The sequence below is a fragment of the Mustela putorius genome, unplaced genomic scaffold, assembly GCF_011764305.1.
Source record: "Mustela putorius furo isolate JIRA1106 unplaced genomic scaffold, ASM1176430v1.1 tig00000759_pilon_pilon_pilon, whole genome shotgun sequence".
Taxonomy (NCBI): domain Eukaryota; kingdom Metazoa; phylum Chordata; class Mammalia; order Carnivora; family Mustelidae; genus Mustela; species Mustela putorius.
Window position 1 is genome coordinate 8684203 of NW_025421467.1, and position 27827 is coordinate 8712029.

The window sequence follows — 27827 nt, forward strand, 5'->3', positions numbered from 1 at the left end:
TGTCTAGACATAAAATAAAAGTTTTTAAAGATTTTATTCATTTGACAGACAGAGAGAGCATAAGCAGAGGGAGTGGCAGGGAGGGAGAAAAGTGCTCCCCGCTGAGCAGGGAGCCTGACCTGGAGCTCCATCCCAGGGTCCTGGGATCATGACCCGAGTCAGATGCAGACGCTCAACCCACTGAGCCACCCAGGTGCTCCATAAAATAAAAGACTTAAAGACAATTCTTTTGTGATGCTTTGTCTTCAGGAAAAATATAGAACACACAAACACAGCAATGTTTTATACACCTGGATGGCACTGATTTTCCCAAGAACATAGCAACTTTGGGAAAAAATCAACGCTTTTGTAACAACTGCCGTTGCTTTTTATTCTAGTCTCTTAATCAGGCAGTTTCTAGAATCCTGTTTCCAGAAGGTTCCTCCAGGTTCCCAGGGGGGGGGGGGGGTTGCATGTTTGTACGGAGTGCTAGATCCTACTGCTCCTTGCAAAAGTTTTGGGGAAAGCTATACCCCTTGATCTCTCTCGTCACCACCGGCCTTGCCAGTGACCCTTCCTACCATCATTCATAGCTACTGCTAAGTGCTGAAAATTTTGCTCTCCTAATTTGTACCCCTTTGAGCCAACCTTAAATGGTCAAGCAGTTTTTAGAATTACAGTCCCACTGAGCAATCTGACTTCCTTCATGACTATAGCAAGGTGGTCAAGGTCACTGCCCAGCTTCCCATGGTTGTTCCCCTCACCCCAAATTAAGATTGCCTGCAAAATCACCTTCTTGCTCTCTGAGCCTTGTTCTTTTCCGTTCTAAGTCAGGTTTACATTCGTTTGCTGGACCATTAGTCATAAAGTCTCCATCATTATCTCTTGCAGGGCAGTCTCAAGAACCGGGAGTTCCTGAGGGAAGGTTTGCAGACGAAACTTCCTAGCATAGCCCTCCTTGCTAGATTACCGCTTTTCAAAAGCTCTTAGTTCTCAGAATTAAAAGTTTTCGGCTGGGCAATCCTCATTCCACAAGTACACACTTAAAACAATTTGTATTATCTTTTTGAACCTATTTCTCCTGAAATTTGGTTGAAATTGGCCTGAAAGATCAAATTAGATTATACACAAAGGCATGAAATTTTCATCTCTTCATTCTATTGGAAGTCAAGGGAAACACAGAAGTAGTTATTACTGAATCACCCTGAAATTACAGTACTTAAGAATGTATTTTTAAGGGCGCCTGGGTGGCTCAGTGGGTTAAGCCTCTGCCTTCAGCTCAGGTCATGATCTCAGAGTCCTGGGATCGAGTCCCGCATCGGGCTCTCTGCTCAGCAGAGAGCCTGCTTCCCTCTCTCTCTCTCTCTGCCTGCCTCTCCATCTACTTGTGATTTCTCTCTGTCAAATAAATAAATAAAATCTTTAAAAAAAAAAAAAAAGAATGTATTTTTAATAACTGAAAGTGTTTTTTTTCCCTAAAATAAATATACTTGTTTGGGGGACTACTTTTTAACCAATTCCATTACATTGTTCTTAGATTACTTTTTCATACCAACACTTCATTTCTTTTTTAACAGACAGAATGAGGAAGCTTTGTTTTGGTAATAAAACTATCAGAATTCAGACTGAGAGTCTAACTTTTAAGTGGAGGCCAATGGAAGCTCCTAATTTTTAGCACCCTAATCACACCATAGCAACTGAAGTTATAATTCCTCTCTTAATTCTTTAAATTTCAGTTTCCTCCCCTGAAATGCTGCTGAGAACAAGTACATGACAAACTAAGGTGGCTGGGAAGTGTTTGCCTACAGAGCTAACTCTAACAGACACTGACAAGGGAATATAGCAAACATGAGTGTAAAAGGGAAAAATGATAAGAAATAAACAGCTGACCTTCAACCTGGTCACATGCATTCAATCCATGTTTGTTTGTCACACTGGGTCAACAAACAATGTTGTCTCTCTAGAGAGCATCTGGACTTTCAGAAAAAGCCAGGGATTCACATACTTCAAGGAGCATAAAAGTACATTTCAAGTCAGAGCCTTCAATTAAAAAAATGTTAGCCGAAGAAGAAATTTCCATAACTGAATTTTTAATTGAGTTTAAGAAAGTCCTTTCTACTTAAAAAAAAAAAAAGTCACAATAAAACATTTATGGAACTGTATAGAAGTATGCCAGACATTATCCAGACTTCTTGATTTTAATGTCTGAATCCAAATGCAGTATATATTTAACAATCCATTTGCTTTCCAACAAACTAAAATTTAAAGGAAAAAATGTGTTTTATCCTCCCATATATAAGTGGAATAAAACTGTATTTGGTTTTCATATGTCAGAAGCATAACTGCCTTTAGCTAAAACCCGATAAAGAACATAGATAATGCAGATTCCTCTAAATGAAAACCCATTTCAGCATATACCTATGTGCACACACGCTGGATGAATGTATATAATCCGTCAAGTTAAGTCAAGTGTATATACCCTATTTATAAAACAAAGGCTGAGGAATTTAAATGCCTACATTACACAATACCTTGCCAAAAGTTTTTAACTACAGAATCATCCTTTGAAAGCGGCCATTAGAGGAAACAATCAAAACTTTTATCCAAGGTTTTAGCCCTCTTTGTTGACTTTCTTTTCTTCACAATCCACTCACAAAAGACAAAGTGTGTATTTTCACATATGTAAACATAAGACTTTCAAGCCATATTATACACAGTCCTTCGAAGCCATTCATTTCTTCAGCTCTTCCTGCACACCGGGGTTGATGGAGTCTTTATCATGGAGCTCCTCTGTTTTCCCCGTGAAAACAAACCCAGCAGGCACCGGGGGCTCCTGTCTCATGGATTTCACAGCATGAGCTGCATAGTTCAGGCTTGTATTTTCACTCCAGTGCCAGTAACCTGAGAAGGGGTTGTAGAGCATTCCTGCCACAGTGTGAACTGACAGACCGTCTGAAAAAAACAATCAGAAAGAGTAGATTTTGTTAAGTAATTACTTTCCAAATGCCAAGACTCTAACGTGACTCTATATTTAATACAGGATTCCTGTCTCAGGGCACCTGGGTGGCTCAGTCATTAGGTGTCTGCCTTTGGCTCAGGTCATGATCCCAGGGTTCTGGGATCGAGCCCATATCGGGCTCCCTGCTCAGTGGGAGGCCTGCTTCTCCCTCTCCCAGCTCCCCTTGCTTGTGTTCCCTCTCTCGCTATGTCTCTATCAAATAAATAAATAAAATTAAAAAAAAAAAAGATTCCTGACTCGATGGGAAAAAAGTACTGTGTAACCAAATACATATCATTCTCTACTATAGCACAGAAAAGAAACTCTAAATCAAATTGCTTGGGTTCAACCCCCGACCTGGCACCTATTAGATGGTGATCAGAGTCAAGTCACTTAACCTTTCTGAATCTCAATGTTCTTACACATACAGAACATACAGTCCTAGAGTTGTTAGAATTAGAGATATGTGTTTAAAGTAGTACAATGCTTGGAATTTGGTAAGAACTTAGTAAACATAAGCTTTTATTAGGAAATATCTGCCCCCCCAAAATATTTAAATCTGAAAAAATAAATATTTAAATCTGAAAAAAATTAAATCTGAAAAAAAGAGAGACTATCTGCCAACAAGTGATCACATTCTGTTTTCAGCAATATCACTTGCAGAAATCTTCAGAACCTCCTCCATCGCCTTGGATTGATACTACTTCAATACTCCAAATCAAGTTTACTGATATACTGTGATGTGAAAAAAAAGCCTGAGACACACATGAGTTAAGTACTCAGCAGGAGTACCAAACACCAACTACATGTTATGACCTGAGAGGAATTCACCACATAAATCAAGAGCTCACAACGTGTGAAGCAGAGGCAGGCACTGCGGGGAGTACAAAAAGGAGACAGTCTGGCCTCCACAGAGCTGACAGACCAGAAAGGGCTTAAAAACACCAAAAAACCGTAATATAAGACGTGCTCTAAGTAGCATAAAATACATAAAAAGTGACAAGGAAGTTCAAAGTGTACCTGAGTACGGAGCAATCAGAAAAAATAATACGTAGGATAAGCTGATATTGCAGGCCTCCACAGGACCAAGTGGGGATGTGTAAGTGACATACACATTTGCACCTCCTCCTTAAGCAAATGAGGACTAAGCAGCCCAACAGTATTCATGATCATGTGTGATTTGCATGGCCCTGGGTTAGGTGCCACAGGTGAGAGAGAGAAGTGGTATCTAATACCCACGCCTAACTTCAAGGAGTTTATAATCTACTTGAGAGATGAAACCAACATCTAGAAAATAGTGGCCCATTTAATTAAGTGCCAGGTTGTGTGATCAATGATTGTAGATACATTAAACGTTCAGTAAGGCTGTGAAAACTGGAAACCTTCTTAATACTTACTTGATTCCAGAATGCTCTCTAGCTTTTCGGGTGAAACGAACTTCTCCCATGTATGAGTACCTTTTGGTACAATACCTGCAATTTGCTCTGAAAAGACAATTCCCAAGGCATAAGACAGCTGTGTTTTGTTGACTGTAGTAATGAATAAAGAACCACCAAACTAAAAAAAAAAAAAGAAAGAAAGAAAAAAGAACCATACAGATAGAAGAAACATTTTAGATGTCAGGAGTATCAGGTAAAGGCTTGGCTTCCCCCACCCTCCTCCTTCCTTCCAAATAATTTAAGTGCAATTAAGATACATGAATATAAATAAAGTATAGTTTATCAAAATAGTTTTTTTTTCTTTTGGGAAATTAATTACTAAAGGCAATCTACTACAGGGGCCCCTGGATGGCTCTGTGGGTTAAGACTCTGCCTTCCGCTCAGGTCATGATCTCAGGGTCCTGGGATCAAGCCACGCATCTCTGCTCTCTTGGCTCTCTGCTCAGCGGGGAGCCTGCTTCCCCCTCTGTCTCTGCCTGCCGCTCTGCCTACTTGTTATCTCTCTCTGTCAAATAAATAAATAATCTTAAAAAAATAAATAAATAATCTTAAAAAAAAGCTTATGTTTACTAAGTTTTTACCAAATTCCAGTTGTAAGCAACAGTGCTTACAACTGTTAAACTCATACTACTGTGACATACTATAAACTTGCTTTTGCACATATCAGATACTTTTGCACATATCAGATACATAACAGATACTTTATAATAAAAATATAGAAATGGGATCAGACTACTCCTCCTTGTTACATGTCCACATTTCCAATCTGACATGTGTTGACACTGTTTTCTTTCTGGGTGCGAGCCTGTCTGACTTGTTCTGTGCGGCATACAGTGCCACATCTTGTGCTAATCACTGTTGTCTGAAAAAAACATTAATGGTTGTGGTTAGAATGTTTTTTTATTTTGTTTTGATTTCATTAGTATAAACAATATGAAGAGATCAAGATAAGCACTTACATGAATACAAACCATCTGTGAGACCGTTTATTTATTTATTGAAAAATATTTTATTTATTTATTTGACAGAGAGCGAGTGAGCTACAGAGGGAACACAAGCAGGAGGAATGGGAGTGGGAGAAGCAGGCTTCCTGTTCAATCCCAGGACCTGAGACCATGACCTGAGTCGAAGGCAGATGCTTAACAACTGAGCCACCCAGGCGCCCTTGTGAGACTCTTTAGTCTGCCATGTCTTTTTTTAAGATTTATTTATTTATTTGAGAAAGAGTGCACATGCACGAGCACTAGCACTAGTTGGGGGAAAGGTAGAGGGGAAGAGAGAGAGAGAGAATTTTCCAGCAGATTCCCCAAAGTTCGGAGCCAGTGGTGGAGCTTGATCTCATGACCCTGAGATCATGACCCAAGTGGAAACCAAGAGCTGGACAATGCAACGAACTGATCCACCCCAGATGCCCCTAGTCTGACATTTTTTGGTGGCTACATTCATGGTGTTTCCTATATTTACTCCCACATATGGCAAAGATTAATGTCTCCTTCCTCTTCTACACATTCTCATCGGCCTTATGGGGATAAAATTGCTTAAGAGTCCTTTTAGTAATTGCACACACACGTGTTTATGTGTGTAGGGAGAGAGAAACTATATCTCAAATACCACCCCAAAACCAAAAAGAAAGATGAGACCCTGAAATACTGCAATGTGCCATTAAATTAAAAACTGAAATATAAGGTATTATTTTGTGATACACTGTAACTTTTCTAAAACTCTAGTGTTCTAAAATCTTATTAAGAATCAGTTACATGTCAATTATATCTCAATAGAGCTTGGGGAAAAAAATCACTTATGGGTATCTCATCTATGTCCTACAAAATTTAAGGAAACACTGGTGAGCAACGGTCATTTTCTTAATAGGCTTTCCATTGATGCAAAAATTAGTTTCAAATTCCACAATGCCACACACATTCCTAATATGTGTGAAAGAACCTCCATTCATATATACTGACACACAACACAAAGAGTAAAAATTAAGGAGTTTTGTTTGGCAAACAGAAGATAAGCCTAATAAAACTCATTTAAAAGGAAACACCAAGGGGCACCTGAGTGGCTCAGTGGGTTAAGCCTCAGCCTTCAGCTCAGGTCATGATCTCAGCGTCCTGGGATCAAACCCCTCGTCAGGCTCTCTGCTCAGCAGGGAGCCTGCTTCCCCTCTTTCTCTGCCTGCCTCTCTGCCTACTTGTGATCTCTCTCTGTCAAATAAATAAATAAAATCTTAAAAAAAAAAAAAAAAGGAAAAAAGAAACACCAAGACACTGTTATAGACTTAAAGGAGACTAAGGAGACATGACAACTAAATTCAATGTAGAATCCAGGGTTGGATCCTAAACAGAAAAATGACATTAGTGGAAATACTGATGAAATTTAACCAGGTCTGTAGTATAGTGAATAGCATAATGTCAATGTTAATTTCTCAGTTTTAAGAAATGCACAAATGGGTTACGTACAGGGCTAGGACTATGAGGAGACAAGTGAGATGCTTAAGGAACAAAACCGAGGGAAGCACTCACTTTCCGGACTGTGTAAATGCATGGTTGGCACCTAAGCCTGAGTGTCTCCTTCAGGTTTGTGCCGTACCTGCCTCATTTGCCTCACCCTAGTTCCTATCTTTACTATGTGAAACGTTAACAATAGGAGAAACTGGGGGAAGGCCAGGTGGGAACATTCTGTACTATCTTTGTAATCTTCTCTAAAACTAAACTTATGTAAAAAGAAAAAGTATTTTTTTTTTAAGATTCCATTTATTTATTTGACAGATCACAAGTAGGCAGAGAAGCAGGCAGAGAGGGAGGAGTAAGCAGGCTTCCCGCTGAGCAGAGAGCCCGATGCGGGGCTCGATCCCAGGACCCTGAGATCATGACCTGAGCCAAAGACAGAGGCTTAACCCACTGAGCCACCTAGGCACCCCAGAAAAAGTATTTCTAAAAAAGCTTATTTAAATCAGGGCCAAACATTTCATTCTTCTTGCTCTTGATCTTTGGGTGTTACCTCTACATTAACAACACAGTCAATACGGTAATAACAATAACAACAACAATAATACTCTAGGAGATTTATTTAAAAAAAAATTAGAACCACTTTCAGAGGACTAAGTCTATAATATAATGGGAAGAATGAGACTTGAAATTAAAAGATGTGACCCTAAGCCCACTTAAGTGCCTCTAGTGAACTTTGACATAAAGACCAAGTGAACGCTGGATTCTTGTGGAAGACGGTAGAGTTGGAGCTCACATCCTCCCATGGACACACCAAGGCAACAACTACATATAATTGTTGGCTGAATGAAGACTGGCAGAAAAGCTCTTCCACAGCTGAAGACATAAAGAAAAAGCCACATGGAGAAAGGTAGGAGGGGCAGAGATGCGGCAGGGAACCAAACTCCTGACCCAGCAACCTATAATTGGGAGGGCTATCACAGGCACAGAAGTCTACCAGAGGAGCCAGGGGCTCAAGCCCCACCTTGGGCCCCCCCTGGTCCCAGGGACCTACACTGGGAAGATGAGCCCTCATACTGCCTGGCTTTGAAATTCAGAAGGTTTAACTTTTCAGAGAGCCGGAAGGCTACTGGATACCAAGACTCTGCTCTTAAAGGGCAAGCACAATACCTCATTCAGGCTGACACCCAGCACAGAGAAAGCAGTTTAAAAAGTGCCAGGGTTTTACATGGAGATTTACTGACTAACTTTAGGGCATGTGTTGGAAAGTCAGGGATCTGCAAGAGCCTTCTTCAGCCATGTAAATACTGGAAGACGCCACTTTTCTTGTCCTTCTTCAGCCTAGTTGGTCAGATTTGTGGGAATTAGTTCTGACATTCTCCATCTATCTTGCTAACACCACTCACCCTGTCCTGGCATTCCCCTGTAGATCTACCTGCCCTGGAAATTGCCCCTCTAAAGCAAATCTGCCACACCCAACAGGCAGGCTTGGTCAGGATCAGCATTCCCCCGAAGCAACTACCACACACACAACTGCCCACCACACCTAGTGGCAGCCCTAGCCAGGACTCCGGCCTCTCCAAAGCAACTCCTTCCTTGGAGAGAGGATGGGCAGCCCCACACACCAGCACGTGGGCAGCAGTTGCAGCTGAGCCACTCTGACAGTATGGCTGGGAACAAGGTACACCAGTATACCTGCAGAAGTCACAGCGGGGCTGAAGGTCAGCCCTGCCTACCAGCGTGTGTCCAGTCACAACAGGAGGACACACATCGCCCATACAGGGGACACCAGCAGGATGTCTGGTTCTGGTGACTGGGAAGATGGCACCCTAGGGCCCCACATGGTGCCTCCTGACACCAGGCCACTACTTTTAAGACCAAGATATGTAGCTGACATACATGGAAACAAAAACAGAAAATGGGGAGATAGAGGAATATGTTCCAAATGAAAGAACAAGCTAAAATTTTAGCAAAAAACAAACAAACAAACAAAAAAAAAAACAAAAAACCACACACACACAAAATAAACAAAATGGAAATAAGCAATCTACCTGATAAGGAGCTCAAAGTAATGGTAATAAAGATGCTCACCAGATTTGAGAAGAGTGGATGAACTCAGTTAAGAGTTCAAATCAAGAAAGAGACAGAACATATAAAAAAGAACAAATAGGACAGAAGAATACAATAATTGAAATGAAAAAATATATGAGGGAATCAACAGCAAATTAGAAGATGCAGAAGAATAGATCAGCAATTGGGAATACAGGATACTAGAAAGCACCTAAGTTGAAGAGAGGAGAGGGGAGGGGAGACTCTAACACCTATTCCACTTACATTATTGGTTAAGTCATCCAGACAGAAAATCAGTAAGGAAATAGTTGCTTTGATTGACATATTAGACCAGACAGACTTAACAGGGAGATACAGAACATTTACATAAAAACAGCAGAATATATATTCAAGTACACAAGGAACATTCTTCAGGATGAAACTTGTTAGGCCAAAAAACAAGAATCAATAATTTATTTTAAGATTCTATTTATTTATTTGAGAGAGATCACAAATGCGCAAGCCAGGGCTGGGGGGAGGGGCAGGAGGAGAGGGAGAAGCAGACTTCCTCCTGAGCAGAGAGCCCCACAAGGGGCTTGATCCCAAGACCCCTGAGACCATTACTTTAGCCAAAGGGAAATGCTTAACAGATGAAGCCACCCAAGTGCCGCAAGATTCCATACATTTCAGAATACTGAAATCATATCAAACATCTTTTCTGACCATAACAGAATGAAACTAAAAATCAATTATAAGAAAAAAAACTGGAAAAAATGTGGAATCTAAATAACATGCAACTAAACAACTAATGGGTCAACAAAGAAATCAGAGCAAATTAAAAGAGACATATGAAAATGGAAACACAATGGTTCAAAATCTTTGGCATGCGGTAAAAGCAGTTTTAAGAGGGAAGTTTTATGACAATGGCTTACCTCAAAGAAGCAAGAAAAATTTCAAACAAGACAACCTAATCATACACCTAAAGGAAACAGGAAAAGAATAAACAAAGCCTAAAGTCAGTAGAAGGAGGAAAATAATAAAGATCAGACCAGAAATAAATTAGAGACTAAGAAACAAGAGAAAAAAAATCAATGAAACTACAGGTGTTTCTTTGAAAAGACAAACTAAATTGATAAACCTTTACCCAGACTCACCAAGAAAAAAAGAGGGCCCAGATAAATGAAGGGGGGAAAGTTATAACCAGCAACACAGAAATAGAAAGGATTATAAGAGACCACTAGGAAAATTTAAATGCCAACAAACTGGACAACCCCACAGAAATGGATCAATACTAGAAGTGCACAATATTCTAAGACTGAATCAGGAAGAAATAGAAAATCTGAACATTACCAATTATTGGTAACATTTGAATTAGTAATCAAAAAAACCCCAATAGGGGTGCCTGGGTGGCTCAGGGGGTGAAGCCTCTGCCTTCAGCTCAGGTCATGATCTCAGGGTCCTGGGATCAAGCCCCACACTGGGCTCTCTGCTCAGTGGGAAGCCTGCTTCCCTTTCTCTCTCTGCCTGCCTCTCTGCCTACTTGTGATCTCTCTCTCTGGGTCAAATAAATAAATAAATAGATAATCTTAAAAAAAAAAAAAAACCAAAACCAAAATCCTCAATAAACAAAAGTCCAGGATCAGACGGCTTTACAGGTGAATTCTACCAAATCTTTAAAAAGTTACAACCTATCTTTTTCAAACTATCCCAAAAGTAGAAGAATAAATGCTTCCAAATTCCTTGAAAAGGGGCAGCATTACCCTGATACCAAAACCAGAAAAAACACTGCTAGAAAATTATAAACCAATATCCCAATAACTAAATTCAAGAATACTTTAAAAGGACCATTCACTAGAATCAAGTGGCATATATTTCAGGGATGCAAGAATAGTTCAGAATCTGCAAATGAACAAAAGTGTTACAAGACATTAATGAAATGAAGGACAAAAATCACATGACCATCTCAATAGATCCAGGAAAAGTATTTGACCAAATTCAACATCTGTTCATGGTGAAAACTCTCAACAAAGTGGGTAAAGAGGGAAATACCTCAACGGAATAAAGGCCATAGATGAAAAACCCACAGCTAACATCATACTCAATGGTGGAAAACTATAAGCTTTTCTTCTAAGATCAGGAACGAAATACATTCAGTAAAGATACAGGATACAAAATTAATACCCAGAAATGTTGCATTTCTATACACTAATAATGAGCTAGCAGAAAGAGAAATTAAGAAAATAGCTCCCATTTACAATCTTATCAACAAGAAGAATTAAATACCTAGGATTAAAGTTAACCAAGGAGGTAAAAGACCTAAACTCTGAATACTATAAGACACTGACGAAAGAAATTGAAAATGACACAAATAAATGGAAAGATATACCATACTTAATGGATGGGAAGAATACTGTTAAAATGTCTACACTACAGAGTCAATGCACTCTCTAACACATTGCAATAGTATTTGTTACAGAACTAGAAGAAATAATTCTAAAATTTGTATGGAACCCCAAAAGACCCCAAATCTTGAGAAAGAATTAATTTGGAAGTATCACATCCAAATCCAAGATTTTGTAGTTTGTACTACAAACTACAGTAATTAAAACAGTGTGGTACAGGTATAAAAATAGATCAATAAAACAGAATGGAAAGCCCAAAAATAAACCCACACTTATATGGTCAATTAATCTACAACAAAGGAGGTAAGATATACAATGGAAAATGGTGTAGGGAAAATTAGATGGCTACATGTAAAAGAATGAAACTGGACCACTTTCTTATACTATATATAAAAATAAACTCAGAATGGATTAAAGACCTAAATCTCAGACCTGAAACCATAAGCATCCTAAAAGAAAACATGGGCAGCTATCCCTTGGGCAATATTTCTCTGGATCTGTTTCCTCAGACAAGAGAAATGAAAGCAACAATAAACAACTATGACTACATCAAACCAAAAACCTTTTGCACAGCGAGGGAAACCATCAACAAAACAAAAAGGCCAACATACTAAATGGAAAACAATACTTGCAAATGATATAATTGATAAGAAGTTAATCTGTAAAATATATAAAGAACTACAACAACACACACAAAAAAATCTGATTAAAAAATGGCCAGAGGACCTGAACAGACATTTCCCAAAGAAGACATACAGATGACCACCCGACCTATGAGAAAATGCTTAACATCACTAATCATCAGAGAAATACAAATCAAAACCAAAATGAGATTTCACCTCACACCTGTCAGAATGGCTAGTATCAAAAAGACAAGAGATAACAAGTGAGGATGCGGAGGAAAAGGAATCCGTGTGCACTCTCGGCGAGAATGTTAATTGGTACAGCCACTATGAAAAACAATATGGAGGTTCCTCAAAAAAATTAAAGTAGAAATACCACAGAATCCAACAATTCCACTTTTGGGTATTTACCTGAAGAAAATAAACATTAATCTGAAAAGATATGTACCTCATGGGGGGCTGTAATATATATATACACACATACATATCTCTATGTTTACTGCAGCATTATGTACAATAGCCAAGACATGGAAGCAACCTAGGTGTCCATCAGTACATGAATAAAGATATGGTATATACAGACAATGGAATATTAGCTATAAAGAAAGAATGAGATCTTAACATTTGCAACAAGGATGAACATAGAGGGTATTATGCTAAATGAAAGAAGTCAGACAGAAAAAGACAAGTATCAAATGACTGTACTTCCATGTAAAATTAAAAAAAAAAATCAACAAACAAAAACTAGAAACAAACGGGGCGCCTGGGTGGCTCAGTGGGTTAAAGCCTCTGCCTTCGGCTCAGGTCATGATCCCAGAATCCTTCCCGCATCGGGCTCTCTGCTCAGCGGGAAGCCTGCTTCTCTTCCTCTCTCTCTCTGCCTGCCTCTCTGCCTATTTGTGATCTCTGTCTGTCAAATAAATAAATTTAAAAAAGAAAGAAAGAAAGAAAAAAAAACTAGAAACACTCATAAATACAGAAAACAAACTGGGGTTGCCAGAAGACAGGAGGGTAAGAGATAGGCAAAATAGGTAAAAAGGATTAAAAGGTATAAATTTCCAGTTTTAGAACAAGTCATGAAGATGAAAAATACAGCACAGAGCATGTAGTCAGTAATATTGTAATAACTTTATAGTGACAGATGAGGTAAATAGACTTATTGTGGTGAGCATTTCATAATTCTATAATTGTCAAATCACTGCTGTACGTCTGAAAGTCATACAATAGTGTATGTCAACTATACCTCAATTTAAAAAAAAAAAAAAAAAACGGGTGCCTGCATGGCGCAGTCAGTTAAGAGTCTGACTCTTGGTTTCAGCTCAGGTCATGATCTCGGTGTTGTGAGATGGAGCCCCATGCGGGGCTCCCCGCTCAGTGAGGAATCTGCTTAAGACTTTCTCTCCCTCTCCCTCCACACCCAACCTCTAAAATAAATGTCTAAGTCTTATTTTTTTTTTTTAAGATTTTGTTTATTTATTTAACAGACAGAGATCACAAGTAGGCAGAGAGAGAGAGGAATGGAAGCAGGCTCCCCATTGAGCAGAGAGCTTGATGCGGGGCTTGATCCCCAGACCCTGGGATCATGACCTGAGCCAAAGGCAGAGGCTTTAACCCACTGAGCCACCCAGACGTCCCTAAATCTTATTTTTTCTTAGAAGATTTTATTTATTTATTTGACAGAGATGATCACACGTAGGCAGGGAGAGAGAGAAGGGGAAGCAGGCTCCCTGCTGAGCGGAGCCTGATGCAGGGCTTGATCCTAGGACCCGGAGATTATGACCTGAGCCGAAGGCAGAGGCTTAACCCACTGAGCCACCCAGGCATCCCATAAAATAAATATATGTCTTTAAAAAAAAAAAAAGGCCAAGTGACCTTTGACATCTCTCAAATCCTGATCTCCTTTGGGCCAAGTTGGTCACAACACTACCTGCTTACCCTCCTCCTCTGGTTGTAGGGAAAATCAGTAAGATCATATATATGAAATATTCCCCTATGAGCTGAAAACTGTTAAAAATATTATATACAGAGTTATTTAAGAAATGCTACCTAAGTCAATTTATACAAATTAATAAAAATTTTAATTGTTTTTTTAAGTATCAATCCAAATCAATTTCTTTTTTTTTTTTTTTTAAGATTTTTTATTTATTTATTTGACAGACAGAGATCACAAGTAGGCAGAGAGGCAGGCAGAGAGGGAGGAGGAAGCAGGCTTTCAGCAGAGCAGGGAGCCCAATGCAGGGCTCAATCCCAGGACCCTGGGATCATGACCTGAGCCAAAGGCAGAGGTTTTAACCCACTGAGCCACCCAGGTGCCCCCCAAATCAATTTCTTTGTAATTGTCATTCGATATTTATTAGCTATTTAATCCAGAGTTCACCAATGGGAAAAAAAAAAACCTTTAAATCTATTGTTTATAATTATGCTCAGGACCAACACTTTTCAAACTTCTTGGATATCAAGATACTGTATCAAGGAAACCCCAGGGGGCGCCTAGGTGGCTCAGTGGCTTAAAGCCTCTGCCTTCAGCTCAGGTCATGATCTCAGGGTCCTGGGATCGAGCCCCGCATTGGGCTCTCTGCTCAGCAGGGAGCCTGCTTCCTCCTCTCTCTCTCTCTCTCTGCCTGCCTCTCCACCTACTTGTGATCTCTGTCTGTCAAATAAATAAATAAAATATTTTAAAAAAAAAAGAAAAGAAAAGAAAACCCCAGGACTGAGTGCAATCTGAGAAGCAGAAATAATCCCTAGCAGAGATGTTATCCCCTAATCCTAGTTTACTGATTGCAAGTATTATGAAATACTTATTGCTGTGGATACATACACACACTCAGAAGAAAAAAACAAACAAGTAAACCAGTAAGTCTTACTTTTAACACTTGATAGCAGCATTGTATAAATGTTTCTAGATCAATCACATGTTCTATAACTTCAGAAGCTACAACAGCATCAAATGTTTCAGCAGTCTCTTCCACAATCTCTTCCAGGGAACACGCTCTGTACTCTATCCTCTTTTCTAGGACTGGATCAAATGATTTATGGTGCTGTGCTGTTTTAATGTTCTCATCCACAGGATCGATTCCAATAACTGAAGCTCCAAGCCGCCCTAGAGGCTAATAGGATAAAAAAATTGTTATCCTCGGGGCACTTGGGTGGCTCAGTGGGTTAAGCCGCTGCCTTCGGCTCAGGTCATGATCTCAGGGTCCTGGGATCGAGTCCCACGTCGGACTCTCTGCTCAGCGGGGAGCCTGCTTCCTCCTCTCTCTCTCTCTGCCTGCCTCTCTGCCTACTTGTGATCTCTCTGTCAAATAAATAAATTAAAAAAAAATTGTTATCCTCAAGAAGAAAACAGAATACATGTTAGCAATAAAGAGCTTATTAAAAAGGAAACAAGATTAATAATGAGAGGATAATTATTGAATACTTATTGGGTACACTGAAGTTCATTATATCATTTCCTCTAGTTTGTACACATTTTACAATTACCATAATAAAAACTTAAGAGTGAACAATAATCACAACAAAAAATTTATGAAGAACTATTTGAAAGAGTTCTATATTTTATAGGTACACTTACACACACACAATAGAGTATTAACATCTCTGAAGTGCACGAAAGTTACCATGCATTTATTGAAAGAAGACTATAAAACAGAGCTGCAGGGCATAAATATACTACAAGTGGAGGCAAATATTTTTTGCGTAAGATGAATGAGTATTTTTCTAAGTACTCTAAAGTACCTATGCCAGGGAGAACACCACAAGCAGACAGTACTCGGTTAGGTTTTCGTACTGAAGCAAGTGCAAAAGAATGGCTTATCAGTGCATTTAAACCAGTGAAAACTGCCCAATCTCTTAGAAGAGACAACAAAATTTTCAGAGATATTTCAAAGACCAGGGCCCAATTTTGTGTAAAAACAAACAAAAAACAAACAAACAAAAAACACCAAAAAAAATCCTCTATAATTTTCTAAAATATTTATATATTTTCTTAAGAAAGTAAAAGGCATTTATTAGTTTTATGCTGGTAAAAATATTAAGAAGAACATTAGGCATTTCTTTTTTTTTTTTTTAAATAAACACTACTACTTGTTAAAAGGATAAATGAGTCATAGGCCTACTCAAAATTTTTTTCATGGTTAAAAATGGAGGAAAGTTGTAAACCACTTACTTCAGTTAACAATCCACCACCACAGCCAACATCAAGAATCTTCATCCCAGACAAAGGTTTTCCGGGCTGGTGATGAGCAACTGTTTTTAAAAGATTGTCTCTTTTTTAAAAATCCAAAACATACAAAAACAAATTATTAATTTTGTCAATAAAATCTTAAACGTGTATAATTTTTGAGGATATATTAAACTCTCATTTTAAAATGGATTATTGCTATTATTGATATTTGGGGGTAAACAGCTCTTTTCTTTTCAGCATTAAAGACTTTTTTAACAATCAAAAGCAGGAAGGAGGTTTTAAGTAAAGCTTCTAAAATAAACTAGTAATAATTATATGTTAACTATTACTTCAGTAATAATCTAAAGAAAAACTTTAAAAACAATCTAGTTTAGATTCATCTAATTTTATTTGCTTAAGATATCATGTTAGCTGGGCGCCTGGGTGGCTCAGTGGGTTAAGCTGCTGCCTTTGGCTCAGGTCATGATCTCAGGGTCCTGGGATCGAGTCCCATATCGGGCTCTCTGCTCAGCAGGGAGCCTGCTTCCTCCTCTCTCTCTCTGCCTGCCTCTCTGCCTACTTGTGATCTCTCTCTCTGTCAAATAAATAAATAAAATCTTAAAAAAAAAAAAAAAGATATCATGTTAGCTAAGGAATCTCTTAGCTACATTGTCAGTACTTGATAGACACATTTCATGTCAGCAACAAATAAGTTATTTTACATGGCTTAGAAGAAGCATACTGGAGATCTATATTTTCAGATTTTGCCTAGATTCCCTTCTAAATTGATTCTCTTTTGATCTTCTAAGTTAGTGGTGTTTTCATGATCATGTAAATAGGCATCCAAATCAAGTTAACTTAATTCTAAGATAATCATAGTAACACTCTACCACATATACAAAGATAAGCACACACATATACACCCAGACATACATACCTAACAGCACTGTATACTACACTTTTAAGTTGAACTGTATATGAATTTTAATTATATTTATATTAAAATAAACGTTATATGGGGGCACCTGGGTGGCTCAGTCAGGTAAGCATCTGCTTCAGCTCAGGTCATGATCCCAGGGTCCGAGAATTGAGCCCCATGTTGGGGAGCCTGCTTCTTCCCCTCACACCCATGCTCGCTCTCTCTCTCAAATAAACAAAATCTTTAAAAAGCAACAAAAATAAAATAAACGTTATATATAATAAGGATACTTAAGGATATATTTTGTTTGTTTCTGTAGGCTCCATACCCAACATGGGGCTTGAATTTATGACCCTGAGATTAAGACCTGCATGCTCTAGTGACTGAACCAGCAGGTCCCTCTTTATCAAGACTGCCTAAAGGTCAAAGTGGGTATGAAATGACCTCGATGCCATAGGATCCTAGGTCCTTTTCATAAAAATTTAGTTCTAAGTAACCTGAAATTGTCCAAAAATGCTTCAAATCAGTTAATAAAAGCAGCCTAGATTTTGAATAACGTTATTTAAAAATTAATGGCTCAAACAATGGACACTGAAAATTTTCTAATTTTTTTTTTTAATTTTTATTTTAAGGAGGCTTCACATTCAATGTGAAGTAGAGTCCCATGCTCTACTGACTGAGCCAGCCAGCTGCCCCAGAATCTCTCTAATTTCTAAAGCAAACTTAAAATGCAGCATTTTGAACTGAGGTATAAATCTAGAGAAAAATAAACTCAAAAGAAGATAAATTATTGAAGAGTTACATTTAAAAATATCTAGAGTTTCTGGAATGTTACCTAATGAATGGCACCCTCAGGTCATTCATAGAATGAAGAGGTGCGTATACTCCTTGTTCATCCCACCACCTATGAGCCAGGGCCACGAATGTTTTTATCTCACTGCTGTCTACAGTGGTTTGAGAAGTACCGTACAGTCTCGTCCAAGGGTACCTAAGGGATCAAAAGGAAGAGCCAGGCAAGAAGAGACATTTTAAAAAATGTAACATAGAATCTATTTATGTAGAAAGATATTCTAATTTATAATTTATTAGATTCTATTTTTTTTTTAAAGATTTTATTTATTTATTTGACAGAGAGAAATCACAAGTAGATGGAGAGGCAGGCAGAGAGAGAGAGAGGGAAGCAGGCTCCCCGCTGAGCAGAGAGCCGGATGCGGGACTCGATCCCAGGACCCTGAGATCATGACCTGAGCCGAAGGCAGCGGCTTAACCCACTGAGCCACCCAGGCGCCCCAATTTATTAGATTCTAAATGAGTGGCTCATTTTTGATGCTTTAAAACCAGGTTTTCATAATCACACTGCAAATATATATATTCACAGCAGGAACAGAGTTCCATTAACAAAGTTAATTTGCTTTCAAAGTAAATTGCAACAGAAATGGGATGTTACAAGACTTGGCCTTCTGGGTCACATCTAATAGGAATGAAGATAATAACATAATAATAGGAACAGTAGTAGTAGAAGTAGAAATAGTAATAGTAACCACTTATTGTGCACTTACTAAATGTGGTACTATTTAAGAACTCCGTATATGTCATGTGTCATCTTATTTAATTGTTCTGGCAACTCTGTGAAGAAGGTTATATCACAATCCCTATTACACAAGTAAAAAAAGTGAGACTTAGATTAAGTAAATGGTAGAACCAGGATTTGAACCCAAGTGCTCCCATCTTCTCTTCATTTCTACTACTATCATGCTAGTCTAAGCTACCATCATCTTTTGGTTAAACTATTTATTGCACTAGCCTTCTAATTAGTCTGCATGCTTCCTACCTCATCTCCCTTCAATCTCTTCCCTACAATGCATCCACAGTGTCCCAAAATATAAATATGATCATGCTATTTTCCCACTTGAAATACTTCCATGGTTTCTCAGTGATATTGGGGAAAAAACTCAAAATCCTTAGCATGGCCTACAATGCTCTGAATTACTTGGTCCCCAATTTCTTCCCTCCTCAAATGTACTTTTTAACTACTCTCCTCATCCTCCCCATTCCAGCCCCACAGGCCTTCTCTCGGTTCTTTGCACTGACCCCATGCCCTTTTCTCAGGAACTTTGTACAGGTTGTTTCTTCTACCTGGACCATTCTTCTCACATTCCCTTCCCTCCTCTGCACACATAATTCAGTGCCATCAAAGAAGTCTTCCCTGACTCTCAAAACTGGGTTATAGTCCCTTATTTTAATTCCCATATAACCTTGCATTTCTTCATGGAACAATGTGACAATTTGATCATGTCTCCCCACTAAACACTATGAGGGCAGGGTATGGACTGTGTTATTTACCATTTTATTCCTAGTGACTAGCACAGTTCCTAGAACACAGTTGGTACTCGGGAAACGTGTCAAATGAATAATCTAATAAAGAAGGCCCTGGGTGCCTGGGTGGCTCAGTGGGTTAAGCCTCTGCCTTCAGCTCAGGTCATGATCTCAGGGTCCTGGGATCGAGGCCCATGTCGGGCTCTCTGCTCAGTAGGGAGCCTGCTTCCTCCTCTCTCTCTGTCTGCCTCTCTGCCTACTTGTGACCTCTCTCTGTGTCAAATAAATAAATAAATAAATAAATCTTAAAAAAAAAAAAAACGCACAGAAAAGTATATAATTCACCTAATTTAAAAAAAAAATCAAATGGGATCAAACAAGAACCAAACAGATCAGACATTATACCAAATTCCATGTCAAAGTATACCACAGGAAAACCCTCCAGAAGTTCTTAGGTAAAAAAAGAATAAGGTCGTTACATTAGGATAGGTAACACCATTCAAATTTTTAGTGTGTTTTTCTTAGCTACATAGAGTACATTCTACATTGATGACTTATGATCCTTTTAAGAGTTAAATATCATACTTCTTTAATATTATCTTATGAATATTACCATCTTTTTCTGTGCTTCATGCAAAGCCTCAATAATCAATGACTAATATACAATTGGTAACAATAGGTGGGTGCTCAGCTGACTACCAGTGATTTCACATACACTCAATTTTACAGGAGCTAGCTTATTTATAAGAAGTAGAGCAAGCACTTAGAAGACAAAGTTCATACATTAACTCTATGCAATATTTTTCACAAGTTAGAAATTAGTTTATAAACTACAACTACAGGAAGATATTACTTTGATTCAATCTTACCACCTAGAATTGTATAGTTAATTACCTTATCACATTTATGCTGTACCCAAATCAGTTATGATTTTAAGCACTGCATTATTTGTGTCTTGTCACAAGTGTGGAAGCAAAAAGGATTTCTCCAGGTAATACAGTCTTACATTAAAAATAAAAGCTACCTTTGAATATAGATAAAGGGTATGCAAGAGATGTATATTGTATTATAACTTTTCTGTAGGTTTGAAACTTTCCAGATATAAAAGTTGTTGGAAGAGTAAGAATATTTAGATAAATAAAAAGATACCTTAATCAAAGCACATAAGCTATTTCATACTAGCAGTGTTTATTAAACATAATGAATACTAGATTATGATTATAAATAATTATGTAAATACTTGCCACAGTAATGAATAAACTTACCTGTAAATTTTCATTCTACTCAAGCAGGCAAAAGTTATTCTATAGGATTTGAACCACATCATGCTGTATTCACTGAAAACCCACGGGTTAGTTTGTGGAGTCCAACTGAACTGATTCTCTGAATAAATTGAAAACGACATTATTAAGTAATCTCCGTGCCCGACGTGGGGTTCAAATTCACAACCCCAAGATCAAAAGTCACATGTTCTAACCAACTGAGTCAGTCAGGTTCCTCTGGAAATAAAAATTAAATGTCTAGAGAAAACTGCACAGTATAAATCCTTCATACGTATATACTTGAAGAAACTATTTTACATGGCAATCTCATATTACAATTGATAAACAAAAGGGTTTTCCCCTTACTTTTGGATTTATACTAAAATATAAAATAAATATCCTACGTTCTGCCAATTAACTCTAATCAAATATCTGAAATTTTAATTGGCAAAAATAAGTAATGTATATGTAAAAGTTTTTCATACCATTAGTTACTGTACCAATATTATTCTGCATAATTATAAGAAATGAGATTTAAAATAAAACTATGTGAATTTTTAACCTAGGATGATATTAATTCTGAGATTATTTGTCAAAACAAGTTCAAATTCTGTCACATAAGCTACTTGAAATGGATTTATACATAGACTTAAAACCCTTTCCAAAAGAAAAACCTGCATGTACACGTGTGTGTGTGTGTGTGTGTATACATAGTATCCTAAAATAATCACTCATCCAGTCTACATGTTCAAACTTACATAGAGACCTGTTTTGTGAACTAGTTACTCTGCAGCAGAACATTCAATTGTTCAATAAATACTTAGACAAAGTAGACCTTAGAGCAAAGAAAATACTACGGACATTATAAAGGTCACCCAACGGATTTTTTGACTCTGGTTGAAAAGCAGTCCAATGAAGGAAAAGTAGTCTTTTCAATAATGGTGCTGAAACAATTGGATACCAATAGACCAGAAAATAAAACTTAAACCTAAATCTCACATCTTATACAAAAATGAACTTAAAATAGATCATTGATCTAAATGCAAAACCATAATACTTTTAGAAGAAATTATCACAGATATTCATGACTTAGGGTTTGGCACAGAGTTCTTCTTACATCTGACACCAAAAGCACAATCCAAAATAGAAGATATTGATTAATTTGGACTTAGACTTGAAACCTTTCATCCTGCAAAAGACTCTGTTAAGAAGAAGAAAAGACAAATCATAGATAGGGAAGAAATATTTGCAAAACACATAACCCACAAAGGACTTCTATATCTGGATTAAATGAGGATATTCTTTAAACTCAACAGTAAAACCCAACTCCCAGAAAACAAACAAACCAAGCAACCCAATTATACGATGGGTCTGGTTCTTATAAAACGCGTATAGAAAGACATGAACAGACAATTCATCAAAGAGGGTATACAGATGCAAATAAGCACATGAAGAGATATAAAATATCAATAACCATTAGGAGAATACAAATGAAAGCCACTACATACCTATCAAGTTGGCAAAATGAATTTAGTATAATGAATTCCATAGGTGATTTCATATATTTCAGAGAGTACTTTTAGGTGAAATCCCAAGAACGACTGTGTTAAATGGCAGGTGAATTTATAAATTTGTAATTGCCACTCACAGATGTTGAACCAGTTCCCAACCCCATGGGTAAAACCAGTTTCTAGTGCAGGCTTCCCCACACCAATAATACACTGACAGTCACTCATGCAGTGTATTATCAATTTTTTTTTTGTTTTTGATAATCCAATAGGTGAACACGGGATCTCAGTGTTGTCTGAGTTTATCATAAGTGTGGTTAAGTGTCCTTTCTTAACTTAATGGTGATATGGTCTGAATGTCTGTGTCCTCCCCAAATTTATTCTTTGAAGTCCTAACCCCTAAAGGGATGATATTAGAAGGTGGGGCCTTTGGGAGGTGATGAGATCATGAGAGTAGAGCCCTCGTGACTGGTGTAGTGACTTTATAAAAGACCCCAAAGAGCAAGTTTGCCTCTTCTACCATGAGAGGACAAAGCAAGAAGGCTCCATCCATGGACCAGAAATGGGCTTTTACCAGCACTGAATCTTGGATTTCCCAGTCTCCAGAACTGTAAGAAATAGACTTGTTTATAAACCACCCAGTCTGTGGTATGTTGCTACAGTAGTCAAATGGACTAAGACAAATGGTCATTTATATTTCAAGGCTTGTCTTTTCATAGTCTCTGAATATTTTTCTCTTGAGCTTTTTATGTTTTTTAAATTTTGTTTTGTTTTTCAGTAGGATCTTCACAGTCTGGCCCAAGGCCATTTCAAAATTCACACACACACACACACACACACGTTTGTGTTCCTAGGCCTTTGCTCATGTTACTCTCTCTTCCACCATTTCCACCTATACTACATTTAAGACCTAGTTCAAATACCACCTTCCTTATGACTTCAGGTAGATAAAGGAAGTGTTATTGGAGAATTATGTAAACTGTGATATGTAGATAAAAAATCTAAGTTATTATTATGAAACTGTACATGAGATTTTAAAAGTCTCTGCTCTGTACTCAGTAATGACCCTTATCATCCCTACTCCTCCTCTACTTCTGTAAAATTAGCCCCCAGTTACCACTATTAACAGAATTCCCAAGAGCTTTAAAAACCACCACATGACAACTGAGAGAAACTAATTGAGTTTGTATTAATAAATAGAATCCTACCGACTCCTTCTCTACTTTGAAGTGTGATCATTTTGGTATATGAGATTTTAAAGACATAGAGGAAAACTTCATTTAATGCATTCAAAACCTCATTTATCCAGAGCCTATAATGTACCATGCCAACAGTGAACAAAACCTCTACTCTACCAATACCTTGGTTCCAGCAATCATCATTTACTGTCAAGATGACTCTTAAGGCCTCCCTGAGCCTAGTCTTTCCTGCCACCATTCCACTTTCCACACAGCTGCCAAGTGTTCTTTCTTAAATACAGGTCGGATTATATTGTTCCTTCAGTAATTTCCCTCTGTCCTCAAGGTAAAGTCACTCTCAGGAGTATAGGTAGCCTTTCACAGACTTGTCATGGCCTAAAAAGTCTGTCTCATCCCTTGCCAGTCTCTGTCCTCACTTCCAGCCTTCCTTTTCAAGGAACACTTTGCACTTTCCCAGAAATCTCACAGATATTCAAGTTAGTCCTTTGGCCATTCCAATGACTTCCAAAACTGCCCAACTCCCTCAAGACAGCTTCCTAAATACTTTGTTCAAAAACTTTCCCTGATCTTAAATATGTATTAGACACTCCTTCTATACTCAGTCCCAAAATCTGAAAATATTTGTATTTTTCTAAATTTCTGATTATAAGACATGTTTGCTAAAAAAATAAATTCCAAAAATATATAATGATAAAGCGATGGATAACCACCTCCACCACATATCATCACTGCTAAAATTTCTATGTCTTTCTGTTCTCTCATATAGCTCCATATATAGATCTAAAATCATAATACATACTGATTTGTAACTTACTTTCTTAATGCAGTACCTGAATCATTTTTCCAAGGAGGCACACACTGATTTAAATCATTTTTATTGGCTGCACTATTCTTCATTGCATTAGAGCACCAACTTATCAACTCTATGGTGGACCTCCAAGTTTCCTGTTTCACCTATTATATCCTAATTTCAGTTTGAACATTTTTTAAAGAGACCTCTGAGGTGTCCTTCATTAGAAAATTCCCAGTGCCTAGGTGGCTCGGTTGGGTGTCCGACTCTTGATTTAGACTCAGGTCGTGATCTCCAGATCTCCGGATCAACAACGGGCTCAGAGTGGGGTCGGCCTGAATTCTCTCTCCCTACGCGCCCCCGCCCTTATAGGCTGGCTCTCCTTCTCTAAAAATAAATAAATCTTAAAAACAAACAAACTCCCAGGGCCTGGCACACAGCATTTGTTAAGTGAGTTTCATATAAAGGGTAAACTTAACTTTCTGGTTAATCAAACTGTCTTCTGCAAGTCTCAGGTTCAGTGAGTTATCTCCTTGATCTTATTTGCAAGAGTTTGCTGAATTAAACCAAAACAAGTAGAATGGTTGCCTTAAATTCTTTCTGAAAAAAAGAAGATACGTGCAAACCAAACAAATGCAACGCTATCAAGACCTCGGAGACCGCAGCCGAGTCCTCCGCGGCGGCTGGGGAAGAAAGCACACGACCTTCCGACTCCGGCAGGCACAGAGTGGTCGCCGGCGGCAAGGACTCAACCCAGACGGTCTCTGGATACACGGCGACGGGCGGCCGGGAGACTGCGCGCTCCGCGGCCGGGGCCACTCGTCCCCAGTCCCAGTCTCCGGGAACGCGGGGCGAGACTCGAGAGCCCAGGCCGGGAGCTTACTCGACAGCGAGGGACCGGACCGAAGGCGGACTTGCGCGGACCCCGCGCGCAGCTCAGGACAGCCCGCCGCCCTCTGCCGCGCCTGCGCAAAACGGCGCCTCCCCCCCCCCCCACCGGTGGGTTGCGTGAGGGACCTTCACAGTGCCAACGTGGTTAGGCGACACTCACCTGCCGAACTGCTTAAGCGAGCACCCTCAGCCCGTGTACCCCAACACCTAGATCTAAGCCCTCCTACAAACCGATTCCCGCAGGAGCTCAGCTTGCGGCCTCCCCACATCGTGAGAGGATCCGCCTCCTTTCCGGTCCCTCCAGCAAAAGATCCCCAACAGAAAGGTTCCGAGATCCACTCTCACACTGTCGGGAACCAGTCTACTCACGGCTGCATTAATGGGGGTTACTAGCGTGGGACTAGACTCTTCACGCTCAACACCCGTCAAACTACGCATGCAACTATGTTTGCTAAAAGAGAACTTCAAGTCTCTATTATAGCCTATTTCTGTATGACCACCTCAAACCTCACGGCCAACATAGTCATGGATCCTCTCACTTCATTCAATGTAAACGAGCTTTTATTCTCATGTAACTATTTCGTATTTAACAGAAGTCTCCCACATTTATACTCCTGTATGCCACTGACCCTTAGAATCACAAATGCATGGAAGCACTTCTTTCCTAAAGGTAGAATTTTTTCCCCTTTCAAGGAACTCAAATGTTAGGGGGCTAGAAGTCTAAACTGAAAATTCAGTTTCTCCAAGTGACCTCATACTTTATGTAGTTAGACTCTAGCCAGACAAACTTCACTGAAAACTAAAGCGGTATTAACACTTTACTTCTAAATGTATAGAAGCCTTTCCTTGAATAAGAGCAATGATACATTTTGAAGATTAAAGGCAAAAAAATCGTACATTTTCAACAGGCACGGTCATATTGGTAAAGGGTTCTTTGAATTAGTGAAATTTAATGCTCAGTAATAGTCTTTCACTTAGGGCCTCTTTGTAAAATATTGACCTCCTCCTAACAGTGGCTGCAGACTTTTTTTTTTTTTTAAAGATTTTATTTATTTATTTGACAGAGAGAAATCACAAGTAGATGGAGAGGCAGGCAGAGAGAGAGGGAAGCAGGCTCCCCGCCGAGCAGAGAGCTCGGGACTCGATCCCAGGACCCTGAGATCATAACCCGAGCCAAAGGCAGAGGCTTAACCCACTGAGCCACCCAGGCGCCCCGGCTGCAGACTTTTTTAATGTCCTTTCAGAGTTCCTCTCTCAGGACACACAGCATCTCTCCAAACAAAGGCACAAAGCTCTGAGACAGAAGGACATTTAGCATGTGTTGTACTTATTAGAATGACAAATCCAAGGAAAAAGCAGAGTGCAAGTATGATTAAATAAAGTTTTAAAAGCTTTATTTAAATGTACTTTCTTTGAATGTACCCCTTCACGGGGCTTCAGGGCCTTCCCATTACCTTTTCAATTCAACAAAGGTAATCAGTGATTTGCCTTAATACTGACACAAAAGCCTCTTTAATAGCCACTAGTTTTGCCCAGATAAGCAAAACTAGCTCATTGTACTCTACAAATATCAACAAAGGCTTTCCCAATGATGCTTAAACTCCAAGTTGTGTTGGTATGACTGGCAGTTGTAATGCGGTATATAGCCATTGTTGGGAGTATTTCCTAGACCACTGGCATGGTCTCACCCATGTGTGGTAAATCTGTGTCTACAACTTATTCTACTGTAAAACTAAAAATCTATTTAGTATTGTGTAATTCAAGTATAAAAACTTTTCTCAAATTAAGGGCAAAGTGCTCCCTTGTAGCTAACAGTTTTATCACTTTGAAATGATATACACACACTCAGAGTTTAACTGGTAAATTTTCATACTTACAGAATTCCACATAAATGGGTAATTTAGGACAATTTCATCTTAATCTATACTCACATAATCAGCTTGTGGCAGGTTTAATCTTTTGTGTACTTAGAGGAAAACTCTACGATACATGATAAACCTTTACGGAATATAATGTAATTCATCACACGAGTTATTTTAAGGGCCAATAAAAAAACCTATTTTCTTTAGTGTTAGGTATTACAGCCAAATTCTATTTAAAACTGAGAAACTTAAGGGCTAGAAATATTAAAGACCTTAGAATCGAATTCCACCCTTCCACAGTTGAAGAAATTGAGACTCATAGTGTTTATGTGATTTGCCCAAAATATATTAAGCAGCAGAATCAGGACCATCCAGTGGATCTAGTATTTCCATTAAACCATGATTAGTACATTTTAGAAACTCCGATAAATGAAAATAGACTTTAATGTATATAAGAAAAACTCCACTTAAATGTAAAGGTTTCCATAAGACAGTATTACAGGAACTTGAACCTTATACAATTCCTCTGTAAAAATTCTCACATAAAATAAAGAACCTCACCCTACTAATTAATTATACTTCATATGTTTCCTTAAAGAAATAATAACTTAGACACTAAAAAAAATAGACGTTTGGGAAGCTCACCTATTGTGTATTATACCATTCAAAACAGATGCTAAAAAAAGGCATTTTACAATGGCAGAAAACATATACACTGAGATTCCACACCAGTCTTTATTTATATTTTGGGGCCTTCATTAAACAAATCTTATAATTACCTCTTCCAAATTACATTTTATTCTCTTAATGGTGTGGTTTACCCCCACTGCACAAAAACAAGTATGATTAATACACTAGAAATATTTTAAAAGAGAACCCAAAGACAGTTTTATTAACCAATTCAGACCAATGATTGTCTCAAAAATTGAATCTACTGATTTTCTGGTGGTGTCATTTTAGAAGATTTCATAATCAAATTAT

The 27827-nt window shown here is 38.4% G+C and overlaps 1 protein-coding gene across 4 annotated transcripts; it reads right to left on the bottom strand.

The window, feature by feature from the left end:
• Window positions 1–2052: 2052 nt before the first annotated feature.
• On the bottom strand, window positions 2053–26005 carry COQ3 (coenzyme Q3, methyltransferase). 4 transcript variants are annotated; one of them, XM_004767077.3, is made up of 7 exons: window positions 25145–26005; window positions 20600–20717; window positions 17854–18006; window positions 16103–16202; window positions 14802–15044; window positions 4375–4534; window positions 2053–2931 (listed from the first exon to the last, which is right to left on the bottom strand). In XM_004767077.3, the coding sequence occupies exons 1-7, from the start codon at window positions 25251–25253 to the stop codon at window positions 2711–2713; spliced, it is 1104 nt and encodes a 367-aa protein (XP_004767134.1). In that variant the 5' UTR covers window positions 25254–26005; the 3' UTR covers window positions 2053–2710. The 4 variants fall into 4 exon arrangements, with proteins under 4 accessions (XP_004767134.1, XP_004767136.1, XP_044940189.1 ...); XM_004767079.3 differs by having other exon boundaries at window positions 20600–24693; window positions 25145–25234; XM_045084254.1 differs by lacking the exon at window positions 25145–26005 and adding an exon at window positions 24798–25081.
• Between the last annotated feature and the right edge of the window lie 1822 nt (window positions 26006–27827).